Source organism: Hoplias malabaricus, chromosome 7 (genome assembly GCF_029633855.1).
Source record: "Hoplias malabaricus isolate fHopMal1 chromosome 7, fHopMal1.hap1, whole genome shotgun sequence".
Taxonomy (NCBI): domain Eukaryota; kingdom Metazoa; phylum Chordata; class Actinopteri; order Characiformes; family Erythrinidae; genus Hoplias; species Hoplias malabaricus.
In genome coordinates, this window is record NC_089806.1 from 34620426 (window position 1) to 34634668 (window position 14243).

Sequence of the window (14243 nt, forward strand, 5' to 3'; positions counted from 1 at the left end):
TTTATCATTTGATCAACACATAGGTAGTATCACTAGGACAGCTTTTTTACATCTTCGCAATATTGCTAAGATTAGAAATGCCTTATCCCTCCAGGACGCAGAAACATTAGTACATGCCTTTATTACTTCAAGGCTTGACTACTGTAACGCACTACTGTCAGGATGCACCAGCAGCAATTTAAGAAAACTTCAACTAGTTCAAAATGCTGCAGCTAGGGTCCTCACTAAAACTAGAAAATTTGAACATATCAGCCCAGTTTTATCATCACTTCATTGGCTGCCTGTTAAATTCCGCATTGACTACAAAATTTTGTTATTAACATATAAAGCTCTACATGGGCTTGCTCCTGAATATCTTCAAGATACAATTTCCTATTATGAGCCCCCACGTTCACTCAGATCACAGAATACTGGATTTTTAAATGTTCCCAGAATTCAGAAGGCCTCAGCTGGGGGAAGAGCCTTTTCTTATAAAGCCCCCCAACTCTGGAATGATCTTCCAGAAAATGTTCGGGACTCAGACACAGTCGCAATCTTAAAATGTAGGCTAAAAACTCATTTGTTTAGTTTATCATTTGGTAGCTAATGCTCCCCCATAGATAAAGGCGGCAGATCCGGGGGGTCCATGGACACAGGGAATTATAGTATACTGAGACGCTGGTGCTGTCGTCCCGCCGCTTCTCGCGATCACTCAGGTTTGTTGACGGTGGAGCGGAGGGATGCCAGTGTTTCAGGATGCTCCCGTGTCTGTGTGTCCTCCTGGTTCTCTCCTTTTAGTTAATGCTGTCATAGTCAGATCTGCCGGAGTCATTAGCCACACTCTGGAAATTTTCATATTTTCTACTTTACAAACACAAAACAGTTCAAAACTAATTCCATCCCTTTACATCTTTCCGAGTAAACGACTGCCCACCTGTCTGTCTGGACACTGATGGATGACTGTCGAGATCCTCCTCCACGCTTCAGACCAGCTGCCCACGCTCCAGCAACCACCAAGTGCCTTGAAGCTGTCCCTACACTGAAGTTCTCATGGACTACTAACTATCATCACCAGTAGATTGACCAGAGGAGGATGGGTCACCCCTTGTGAGCCTTGGTTCCTCCCAAGGTTTCTTCCTCAGCTGGGGGAGTTTTTCCTTGCCACTGTCGCCCCTGGCTTGCTCACTTGAGGGTTTTACATTTGTCTTTACATTTCATGTCAAATCTTGTCTTACTGGAATTCTGTGAAGCTGCTTTGTGACAACATCAGTTGTGAAAAGCGCTATATAAATAAATTTGATTTGATTTGATTTGATTTAATTAGTTCAACTTATACAGCGCCTTTCACAAACCCAAGGACGTATAATGTATATGCCTTGAGATTGTTTTGAAAAATATTTTTCATATACAGGGTGGGCCGTTTATATGGATACACCTTAATTAAATGGGAATGGTTGGTGATATTAACTTCTTGGTTGTGGCACATTAGTATATGGGAAGGGGAAAATTATTCAAGATGGGTAATGACCATGGTGGCCATTTTGGATCAAATTTTAGTTTTTTTCAATGGGAAGAGGGCCATGTGACACATCAATCTTATTGGGAATTTCACAGGAAAAACAATGGTGTGCTTGGTTTTAAAGTAACTTTATTCCTTCTCTAGTTATTTACAAGTTTCTCTTTGTTTACAGCCATTGACATGTCGCAGAGGTTAACACGTGAGGGGCGGATAGAAATTGTGTTGATGTCTGGTGAACGCAGTAACCGGGTCATTGCAGCAGATTTCAATGCAAGACACCCTACGAGACCACCCGTCTCCCATGCTACAGTTAGCAAACTGCTTGCCAAGTTTTGTGAAACTCGTTCGGTGTTGGATTCGCCAAAATGTGGACGCATGAAAACTGTCACTAATGAAGAAACATCAGTGGCTGTGCTAGCTTCATTCAGCAAGAGCCCATAGCATAGCACTGTCACTGGAGAGTGGCATCAGTCAAACATCCCTTCGGCGAATATAAGCTACTCACAAATGGCACCCTTACAAACTCCAGCTGCTGCAGCATCTCAACGAGGATGACCCAGATCGGTGCACTGAATTTGCAGATCAGGCAAAACAAAAATTGGAACAGGACCCTCAATTTACACAGAAGATTTTGTTCAGTGATGAGACAAACGTTTCTGTGAATGGTGAAGTTAACAAACAAAACCACCGCTATTGGTCTGACACTAACCCACATTGGATAGATCCCTCCAAAACTGTTGGAACAAAAAAATTGATGGTATGGTGTGGTATATGGGGTACAAAGATAGTGGGGCCATTCTTCATTAATGGAAACCTCAAGGCCACTGGATATGCGAAACTGCTACATGATGATGCGTTTTCCTCTTTATGCACTGAAGCTGGCACGTTCCCTGAATTTTTCCAGCAAGATGGTGCACCACCACATTAGGGATGTCAGGTCTGAGCATTCCTAGATGAACAGTTTCCTGGAAAGTGGATTGGTTGTCGTGGGCCAGTTGGATGGCCCCCAAGGTCTCCCGATCTGACCCCTTAGACTTTTATCTTTGGGGTCATCTGAAGGCAATTGTCTATGCTGTGAAGATAGGAGATGTGCAGCACCTCAAACTACGGATACTGGAAGCCTCTACTAGCAGTTCTTCTGTGGTGTTTCTATCAGTGTGTGAAGAGTGGGAGAAGAGGGTTACATTGACAATCCACCACAATGGGCAGCACTTTGAACACATTTTGTAAGTCGTCAGAAACTTGTAAATAACTAATGAAAGAATAAAGTTATGTTAAAACCAAGCACACAGTTGTTTTTCTTGTGAAATTATCAATACGTTTGATGTGTCACATGACCCTCTTCTCATTGAAAAAACAAAAGTTGGATCCAAAATGGCTGACTTAAAAATGGCCGCCATGGTCACCACCCATCTTGAAAACTTTTCCCCCTCCCATATACTAATGTGCCACATACAGGAAGTTAATATCACCAACCATTCCCATTTTATTAAGGTGTATCCATATAAATGGCCCACCCTGAAGTTTTAAAGAAATATACAATTTTTCAACTCCTTCAAAATTTACCTTTCATCACTGGAGAAAATTCCTTTTTTTAAAAAAGAGTAACAGATGTACACAATTAAAATAATTGGTGGAAATCATAAAAAGAAAATTATAACAATGATGAGATTCAGTCTTCTTTGAATTGTTTATTAAACAATGTTCAGTTAGACCTTAACCCACCTTACAGAATCACCATTACACCTCAGAACAAAAGGAGGGAGAGGGGGGATTTTAATCAGCATGACTCCATTAACAGAATAAAACCCTACAAATCTGAGACAGGAGCGTTAAAAGACTAGCATCTGAGCAGAAAGTTTCTCCACACACTTTCCTTCCCTATGTGTATGTGTGTGTATCAGGTGAGCTGGAAGTGCTCACAGTGGGTGCATGCGTGTGTGTGGGTGTGTTCTGCTCTGAAGATGCTGGTCACAGTAAGCTGCTCAGGATCATATCTTTTATTTCCCAGCACTTGATCTCAGATACTTTTAACTGCTTTGTTTCATTGAGATACACCCTATAATTGACTTCTTTCAACTTTCAACTTGATTTCCCCAAGTTTCTGCTCTTGGTTGAGTTTTGATTTATTAATGAGTCAAAACAAAGTTTCACTCATTTTTATTTGTCTCTTTTCCTACCAAATATTGGAGTATTCATTTATTCTGTAACATTACATTTTGTCTTTTTGTTTACTTCCTGTATGTGTTTTATCTATTTTTTTTCATTTTTTAATATATATATTTTTTATTATTTTATATTTCAGAGATGAAGAGGTGAAAATGGTGCCCATGACATTTCAAATGTGCAGAAGAGTGGAGAAACCTTCTTTAATGAAAAAAAGTCTTTTTTTGTTTTCTTGATTTCTCTCTTTCACTCCTTTAATCCTTCTTTCATCTCTTTTCCCATATTCTATTATTTTTTTTTATTATTATTTTTTTTTAATTTTTGGTTTCTCCTGAGGGGAAGTGAGGACACCATGTATACATTTTTTTGTATGTATGGCAGTGTATTTCCTTATTAAAAGCACCGAGCCTAATCAGAGTGTACATTTGTGTGTGTGTGTGTGTGTGTGTGTGTGTGTGTGTGTGTGCATAGGTGTGTTTGAGACTGTGTTTGTTAAGATTCAGCTGTAACTGGGAGGTTGAGTTAATAGGGGGAGTTGGTGAGTTAGGTGGGGAACGGTAGAAAGGTGGCACTTTGTAGTTCTATAATTACAGACTGTAGTCACCTGTTTGTCTGTATACTTTCTTCATTGTTTCATACAAAGTGGTAAGTTAAATTGTTGAAAAACCAGTAGGGAAAAATGTACCTGTTTATGTCACACCCACAACTGCATTTTTTAAAAACAACTGTTGCAAATTTGTGGAGTTTTAAAGTTTTGCCGCATTTTCTTTTTCAGTTTTTTTGAGTGCATCAATCAAGTCAAGTGTTATAATAATCTTCAAATCACTTGTCAAATTAACAACTATTTTTAAATATTACTATATATCCTGTTTACCGTTTTTTTTTACCTTTTAAAATTTACCTTTTGCAATAATTTTATAAAAAAATTATTTCTGAATAACTCACATGCTAACTCATTCAGTATTTTCTACATAGCATTTAATACATAGTCATCTGACTAGGGAAGATTTACTGAAAGACTTTTTTGGACACTCTGGTGAACACTGCTCTTAGTACAAAAAGGTTTTAAAGTGTTTATGTATACAGATGTTATTATAATTAAAAACTCACACATTCTCCCGATCTTTTGTCATTTTGTGGTATGTGTTGTGTGTTATTAAAACTGACCATTGTCACTGTATAAAATAACCCCCTAAATATTAAATATTTATAACGCTAAGTTAACAATTGCTAAATTGTTTTTACAACATTTCAAATCTAAACCAAAACTCACACACACTTTTGGATACAGTATCCCCAACATTAGAAAAAAATTAATCAATGCACAGCACTTTTCCTTGATGGGATTCATAAAGAATGCAGTGATGAATATATTCTTGGCCCTTGCCATTTTCAAACCACTTCATCTTTAGATTTTTGTTGAATAAAATCTCGTTTAATGCTATACAACAGTTACCATAAAATGACCAAAGATCTGGAGAATGTTTGCCTTTTTAATTACAATTATACGTTACACAAGCTGCTTTAAAACGTATTGTACACATAATATTTCATATAAATATGTCCCCTCTGTCCCATAAACAAATCTTAGTAATTCACTAACCATACCTGAATTATGGTGTGTATTGTGGTGTAAAGTTTGTAGTATCGTAGGACAGTCAGTTAGGTTGAATGCTTTTGTAGCCTTCTTTCTCTTGATTTCCCCAAGTTTCTGCTCTTGGTTTAGTTTTGATTTATTAAAATCAGAGTCAAAACAAAGTTTCACTCATTTTTTGTCTCTTTTCCTACCAAATATTGGAGTATTCATTTATTCTGTAACATTACATTTTGTCTTTTTGTTTACTTCCTGTATGTGTTTTATCTATTTTTTTTTTCATTTTTTAATATATATATTTTTTATTATATTATATTTCAGAGATGAAGAGGTGAAAATGGTGCCCATGACATTTCAAATGTGCAGAAGAGTGGAGAAACCTTCTTTAATGAAAAAAAGTCTTTTTTTGTTTTCTTGATTTCTCTCTTTCACTCCTTTAATCCTTCTTTCATCTCTTTTCCCATATTCTATTTTTTTTTTTATTTTTGGTTTCTCCTGAGGGGAAGTGAGGACACCATGTATACATTTTTTTGTATGTATGGCAGTGTATTTCCTTATTAAAAGCACCGAGCCTAATCAGAGTGTACATTTGTGTGTGTGTGTGTGTGTGTGTGTGTGTGTGTGTGTGTAGGTGTGTTTGAGACTGTCTTTGTTAAGATTCAGCTGTAACTGGGAGGTTGAGTTAATAGGGGGAGTTGGTGAGTTAGGTGGGGAACGGTAGAAAGGTGGCACTTTGTAGTTCTATAATTACAGACTGTAGTCACCTGTTTGTCTGTATACTTTCTTCATTGTTTCATACAAAGTGGTAAGTTAAATTGTTGAAAAGCAAGTAGGGAAAAATGTACCTGTTTATGTCACACCCACAACTGCATTTTTCAAAAACAACTGTTGCAAAGTTAGTGGAGTTTTAAAGTTTTGCCGCATTTTCTTTTTCAGTTTTTTCCAAAATGCATCAATCAAGTCTAGTGTTATAATAATCTTCAAATCACTTGTCAAATTAACAACCATTTTTAAATATTACTATATATCCTGTTAAAGGTCTTATGCCTTATAAAATAACCAGTAATGAAGTGTAATTATTCGTTTACATTATTAGATTTGGCAATAATAATAGTAATTAGTTCAACTTATACAGCGCCTTTCACAAACCCAAGGACGTATAATGTATATGCCTTGAGATTGTTTTGAAAAATATTTTTCATATACAGGGTGGGCCGTTTATATGGATACACCTTAATTAAAAGGGAATGGTTGGTGATATTAACTTCTTGTTTGTGGCACATTAGTATATGGGAAGGGGAAAACTTTTCAAGATGGGTAATGACCATGGTGGCCATTTTGAAGTCTGCCATTTTGGATCAAATTTTAGTTTTTTCAATGGGAAGTGGGCCATGTGACACATCAATCTTATTGGGAATTTCACAAGAAAAACAATGGTGTGCTTGGTTTTAAAGTAACTTTATTCTTTCTCTAGTTATTTACAAGTTTCTCTTTGTTTACAGCCATTGACATGTCGCAGAGGTTAACACGTGAGGGGCGGATAGAAATTGTGTTTATGTCTGGTGAACGCAGTAACCGGGTCATTGCAGCAGATTTCAATGCAAGACACCCTACGAGACCACCCATCTCCCATGCTACAGTTAGCAAACTGCTTGCCAAGTTTCGTGAAACTCGTTCGGTGTTGGATTCGCCAAAATGTGGACGCATGAAAACTGTCACTAATGAAGAAACATCAGTGGCTGTGCTAGCTTCATTCAGAAAGAGCCCATAGCATAGCACTGTCACTGGAGAGTGGCATCAGTCAAACATCCCTTCGGCGCATATAAGCTACTCACAAATGGCACCCTTACAAACTCCAGCTGTTGCAGCATCTCAACGAGGATGACCCAGATCGGTGCACTGAATTTGCAGATCAGGCAAAACAAAAATTGGAACAGGACCCTCAATTTACACAGAAGATTTTGTTCAGTGATGAGACAAACGTTTCTGTGAATGGTGAAGTTAACAAACAAAACCACCGCTATTGGTCTGACACTAACCCACATTGGATAGATCCCTCCAAAACTGTTGGAACAAAAAAATTGATGGTATGGTGTTTTATATGGGGTACAAAGATAGTGGGGCCATTCTTCATTAATGGAAACCTCAAGGCCACTGGATATGCGAAACTGCTACATGATGATGCGTTTTCCTCTTTATGCACTGAAGCTGGCATGTTCCCTGAATTTTTCCAGCAAGATGGTGCACCACCACATTAGGGATGTCAGGTCTGAGCATTCCTAGATGAACAGTTTCCTGGAAAGTGGATTGGTTGTCGTGGGCCAGTTGGATGGCCCCCAAGGTCTCTCGATCTGACCCCCTTAGACTTTTATCTTTGGGGTCATCTGAAGGCAATTGTCTATGCTGTGAAGATAGGAGATGTGCAGCACCTCAAACTACGGATACTGGAAGCCTATACTAGCAGTTCTTCTGTGGTGTTTCTATCAGTGTGTGAAGAGTGGGAGAAGAGGGTTACATTGACAATCCAACACAATGGGCAGCACTTTGAACACATTTTGTAAGTCGTCAGAAACTTGTAAATAACTAATGAAAGAATAAAGTTACGTTAAAACCAAGCACACAGTTGTTTTTCCTGTGAAATTACCAATACGTTTGATGTGTCACATGACCCTCTTCTCATTGAAAAAACAAAAGTTGGATCCAAAATGGCTGACTTAAAAATGGCCGCCATGATCACCACCCATCTTGAAAACTTTTCCCCCTCCCATATACTAATGTGCCACAAACAGGAAGTTAATATCACCAACCACTCCCATTTTATTAAGGCGTATCCATATAAATGGCCCACCCTGAAGTTTTAAAGAAATATACAATTTTTCAACTCCTTCAAAATTTACCTTTCATCACTGGAGAAAATTCCTTTTTTTTAAAAAAGAGTAACAGATGTACACAATTAAAACAATTGGTGGAAATCATAAAAAGAAAATTATAACAATAATGAGATTCAGTCTTCTTTGAATTGTTTATTAAACAATGTTCAGTTAGACCTTAACCCACCTTACAGAATCACCATTACACCTCAGAACAAAAGGAGGGAGAGGGGGGATTTTAATCAGCATGACTCCATTAACAGAATAAAACCCTACAAATCTGAGACAGGAGCGTTAAAAGACTAGCATCTGAGCAGAAAGTTTCTCCACACACTTTCCTTCCCTATTTGTATGTGTGTGCATCAGGTGAGCTGGAAGTGCTCACAGTGGGTGCATGCATGTGTGTGGTCAGTAGAGGTGTGTGTGGGCGTGTTCTGCTCTGAAGATGCTGGTCACAGTAAGCTGCTCAGGATCATATCTTTTATTTCCCAGCACTTGATCTCAGATACTTTTAACTGCTTTGTTTCATTGAGATACACCCTATAATTGACTTCTTTCAACTTTCAACTTGATTTCCCCAAGTTTCTGCTCTTGGTTGAGTTTTGATTTATTAATGAGTCAAAACAAAGTTTCACTCATTTTTATTTGTCTCTTTTCCTACCAAATATTGGAGTATTCATTTATTCTGTAACATTACATTTTGTCTTTTTGTTTACTTCCTGTATGTGTTTTATCTATTTTTTTCATTTTTTAATATATATATTTTTTATTATTTTATATTTCAGAGATGAAGAGGTGAAAATGGTGCCCATGACATTTCAAATGTGCAGAAGAGTGGAGAAACCTTTAATGAAAAAAAGTCTTTTTTTTGTTTTCTTGATTTCTCTCTTTCACTCCTTTAATCCTTCTTTCATCTCTTTTCCCATATTCTATTATTTTTTTTTATTTTTGGTTTCTCCTGAGGGGAAGTGAGGACACCATGTATACATTTTTTTGTATGTATGGCAGTGTATTTCCTTATTAAAAGCACCGAGCCTAATCAGAGTGTACATTTGTGTGTGTGTGTGTGTGTGTGTGTGTGTAGGTGTTTTTGAGACTGTGTTTGTTAAGATTCAGCTGTAACTGGGAGGTTGAGTTAATAGGGGGAGTTGGTGAGTTAGGTGGGGAACGGTAGAAAGGTGGCACTTTGTAGTTCTATAATTACAGACTGTAGTCACCTGTTTGTCTGTATACTTTCTTCATTGTTTCATACAAAGTGGTAAGTTAAATTGTTGAAAAGCAAGTAGGGAAAAATGTACCTGTTTATGTCACACCCACAAGTGCATTTTTTAAAAACAACTGTTGCAAAGTTAGTGGAGTTTTAAAGTTTTGCCGCATTTTCTTTTTCAGTTTTTTTGAGTGCATCAATGAAGTCTAGTGTTATAATAATCTTCAAATCACTTGTCAAATTAACAACTATTTTTAAATATTACTATATATCGTGTTTAACGTTTTTTTTTTTACCTTATTAAAATTTACCTTTTGCAATAATTTTATAAAATTATTATAAAAAACCCCCACCACATTTAGAGTTGTTCATTTGATCTGTAAGTCCTGAATTAAAAATATTTTTTGGCAGTTGTTTTGCCATTATGACAGATTAGATTTAGTGTATTTCACGCCTTAAAGAAAACATATTAACTAGATACCAGCTGAGATAGAACTAGCATGTTCAGTTATTCCTTACCTGCTCAGCCTAATTTTAGACAAACTGTTACCACATAACTGTAAGCTATGTTCTGAATAACTCACATGCTAACTCATTCAGTATTTTCTATATAGCATTTAATACATAGTCATCTGACTAGGGAACATTTACTGAAAGACTTTTTTGGACACTCTGGTGAACACTGCTCTTAGTACAAAACTGTTTTAAAGTGTTTATGTATACAGATGTTATTATAATTAAAAACTCACACGTTCTCCCGATCTTTTGTCATTTTATGGTATGTGTTGTGTGTTATTAAAACTGACCATTGTCACTGTATAAAATAACCCCCTAAATATTAAATATTTATAATGCTATGTTCACAATTGCTAAATTGTTTTTACAACATTTCAAATCTAAACCAAAACTCACACACACTTTTGGATACAGTATCCCCAACATTAGAAAAAAATTAATCAATGCACATGCTTTTGTAGCACTTTTCCTTGATGGGATTCATAAAGAATGCAGTGATGAATATATTCTTGGCCCTTGCCATTTTCAAACCACTTCATCTTTAGATTTTTGTTGAATAAAATCTCGTTTATTGCTACACAACAGTTACCATAAAATGACCAAAGAGCTGGAGAATGTTTGCCTTTTTAATTACAATTATACGTTACACAAACTGCTTTAAAACGTATTGTACACATAATATTTCATATAAATATGTCCCCTCTGTCCCATAAACAAATCTTAGTAATTCACTAACCATACCTGAATTATGGTGTGTATTGTGGTGTAAAGTGTGTAGTATCGTAGTACAGTCAGTTAGGTTGAATACCTTTGTAGCCTTCTTTCTCTAAAGCTCTTTCAACCTTGCAACCATTGCTAAGAAAGAATGCATTTGTGGATTGATCATGGTAGGTAAATTAGGTGAAACAAACTATACAAACTCTCTCTCTCTCTCTCACACACACACACACACACACACACACTGGACATGAGGCAGAGAATTTGTCTCCAAAAGGCAGTAGTTATAAACAATTGTTAAAATAAATAAAAAATAAATTAATCATATAAAATCAAGTAGACTGTTATATAGGTCAGTCAAGTTAATAAAACAGTAACAGACAGAATTGCACACATACAACTTTCAACACACAGCTTTCACACAAAAACACACAGAAAGTCACTGCTATTACATGGACATACAGCTGCATTCAAACACATTCAGAAATAATAAAGGGGACAAAAAAAGGATTGCAGGAGCAGTCCCGTGAGCGTGTACCTGTGTGTGTTTGCGTGTGAACGAGACTAAAGTTGTGCTTTTTGTGAGTGTGCGTCAGTGTGTTCAATTAAGGGCCACACCATTGCATTCTGTTCTACAGAGGAATACAGAGTCTGGCTATTAGTTTGGCTTGTCCAAAATGTTCCACTAGCTTTTATGTATAGAGCATATATGTGTATGTCATAGGGACGAAACTTTAGACAGATGTGTGTTTGGAGTAAGTTTGTATATGAATTATGTGTGTAAGTGTGTGTGTGATGGGGGCTATAGAACTTCATCCATGAAGCTTGTATCGAGGTGTTGGATAAGGACTCGGATGAAGCTCATCTCTTTGCGGGTGTTCTCGAAGATGATGCGTGGGTCATCAGACAGGCAGCGCAGGCAATTGGGGGCCATTACCATTGCCAAGTTACTCACGTCCATTTTAGTGACCGTCACGTTGGCAGGCTGTGCAAACACCTGGAACAAGACACAGGGAAAAGGGCTGATTATTGGGATAGACTGAGACATGTAGATATCTGCTGTATGATAATGTTGCCACTTGGTGTAGTGGAAGACACTGCTGCCCCCACTTGGGCAGGAGGAGCTCCACGCTATTCAATGGTCAGAACTCCTAATGGCACATTTTACTTTACTTTACTGGCTGACAAAGGAATTAATGCCATAGATTGAGGAAATAGATTGCTTAGGCAAATACATAGTATAGTAATAGTGATGAACCAGTTTGTGATTTCACGTTATCCATCCATCCATCCATTATCTGTAACCGCTTATCCAATTTAGGGTCGCGGGGGGTCCAGAGCCTACCTGGAATCATCGGGCGCAAGGCGGGAATACACCCTGGAGGGGAAGCCAGTCCTTCACAGGGCAACACATTCACTCACACACTTACACCTACGGACACTTTCGAATCGCCAATCCACCTGCAACGTGTGTTTTTGGACTGTGGGAGCAAACCAGAGCACCCGGAGGAAACCCACGCGGACACAGGGAGAACACACCAACTCCTCACAGACAGTGACCCGGATTTCACGTCATATTTAATGAAAATATACTGTAATTTAGAGACAAACCAAAGTATGTAGTGGGTATACATTGATGCCACTTTCCTGCCTGGACACACCCCTCAGTCTGAGTGAGTGGCACAACAGATGGCTGTTTAAGGGTTCTTAAGTCAAGACAATGCTTCTATATAGAAGCATGAGAAGCTTAAAGGATGTGTGCATCGTGAAAGGGTTCCTCAGATCTATGAAAAATATGTTGATGATTCTATATAACAAAAAAAAAACAGTTAGGAACCTTTTCTGAATATTGAAACGGCATGTACATACATTTTTATTCAGCATGTAATTTGACAGACCGATGGTTAAATAGACAGACCTGTAGGAAACGGATGAGGTAGCAGAGCACCAGTTTGTTGATGTGAGGAAGGTTATGAACAACACTGACGGCCGCTTCAGGACTGTCGTAATTAGAGATGCACTCTTCATAATATTCATGAGGAATTACTGGCTCCTCCAGCTCCCTGTACCACAGCTTCAACAGAGATGCTAATGACAGGAGAGAGCAGGGGAGGGAGGTGGGGAGAGGGAGAGAGAGAGAGAAAGAAAGAAAGAAATTACAAATGAAGGGAGAGTCTACTACACATTCACTGAGGTACAGCTGGTCTGAACCTCAGCAGATCAATACTGAAACTCAATACTTCACTGAGTGTGTGTCCATGTGAAGAAACAGCACTGCATGAAGCTCTGTGTGTGTGTACAGTGTAAAATGTAAGTTGAATACATTTCAATTGGATTTTTGCCAGTTGTGTTTACTATTGGAACATATTATTCATGAGTAATCCATCTACAAATTAAAGGCTACCCCTGTTTTTACAAACAATACAATATATGGTCTCTCTAAAAACATGAATACCAATCATTTTTCCAGTGTTATTTTCTTATTGTATACTCACCAGGCACTTAAAATCATTCATCATTAACAATAAAAATCATTCTGTATAAATATTTCTTTGTTATAGAGCTCTGAGGCCTATATATGATTTTCAGAAGGACGCAGCTGCCTCTTCCTTTATGCTCCAAAGAACTCAGCTGTGTCATTTCCACTTTGTTGTTGTGTAATATCTGACTGCGGCATGAAATGTGAATTTCAGGTTTTGATCCATTAAAAGGTTTATCCTTCTTCACAGAGGAATATTCGGTGAGGGGGAGTTTTGTTTCTTCTCCCATAATGCACTGAGAGATTGCACTATTTATATTCAGTGAGAAATGGAGCACTGCAAAATGCCCAAGGCTAAAGGTGTATGAGAGCCTGTGTGTGAGAGAGAAAGGGATGAAGAGAGATTTGGAGAGGGCTTGTGTGCCTTCTCCCAATGTGTAGGTTCACATTAGTATTTTGGACGGTATAGAAAAGTATGATTGTTCTTGTTTTCCCGTTTTCTCCATACCTTAAGCCAAAGGATTTTTAATTATTTTGCAATTCGGTTTAGTAGAAATCACATTATTATCTTTGTATTTAATTACAACTGTGGTTTGGTAGTGAAGAATCTGTGCTAATTGGAATAATTGGGTGTACAAATAAGTTTTAAAACCTTTTTTGTGTAAAGCATCATTGTTTTTTAAACTTTAAACATTTTACATTTTATGGTAAATGTTGCATTGCATTATGTAAATGACAATTATCATTTTATTCAACAAAAAAAATAACCTAAATATTTTGAAATGCAGAATATATTGAGTTCCATCAAGAAAAAGTTGCTTAAAAAGCATGTGAATCAATTTGTTTGATTCTTGGGGATATATTTGTATCCAAAAGTATGTGTGAGCTTTGTTTATGAGCATTTATAGATGTGATATTTAAGTTTGCGATCATGAATATGCTAATATTAATACTTAATTTGACAATTGTCATATATAATAATATAAAACAGTTACCATAAAATGACAATGAGTGGGACAATGTTAGAATTTTTAGTTACATTTATGCATTACACAAAACGTTTCATAGCATATTTGGACACCTAATAGCTAAGATGCATTTCCAATAATAATAAGCATCAATAGCAGAATCATTAAATGTTTCACATGTTGACTTACTTCATGTTTTCCACAACATTTAGTTCTAGCAAGATGTAT

General features: G+C 37.2%; 1 protein-coding gene across 4 annotated transcripts in view; it reads right to left on the reverse strand.

Annotated features, from left to right (window-relative positions):
• Positions 1–8299: 8299 nt before the first annotated feature.
• The window catches only part of arhgap39 (Rho GTPase activating protein 39), a 58473-nt gene continuing 52529 nt past the window's right edge, over positions 8300–14243 (reverse strand). For all 4 annotated transcript variants that reach the window (XM_066677470.1, XM_066677469.1, XM_066677472.1 and 1 more), the window contains 2 exons: positions 12487–12656; positions 8300–11565 (listed from right to left, as the gene is read on the reverse strand). In XM_066677470.1, coding sequence (XP_066533567.1) covers positions 11371–11565; positions 12487–12656 — 365 coding nt within the window. In that variant the 3' untranslated portion in view covers positions 8300–11370. The remainder of the gene's footprint in view (positions 11566–12486; positions 12657–14243) is intronic.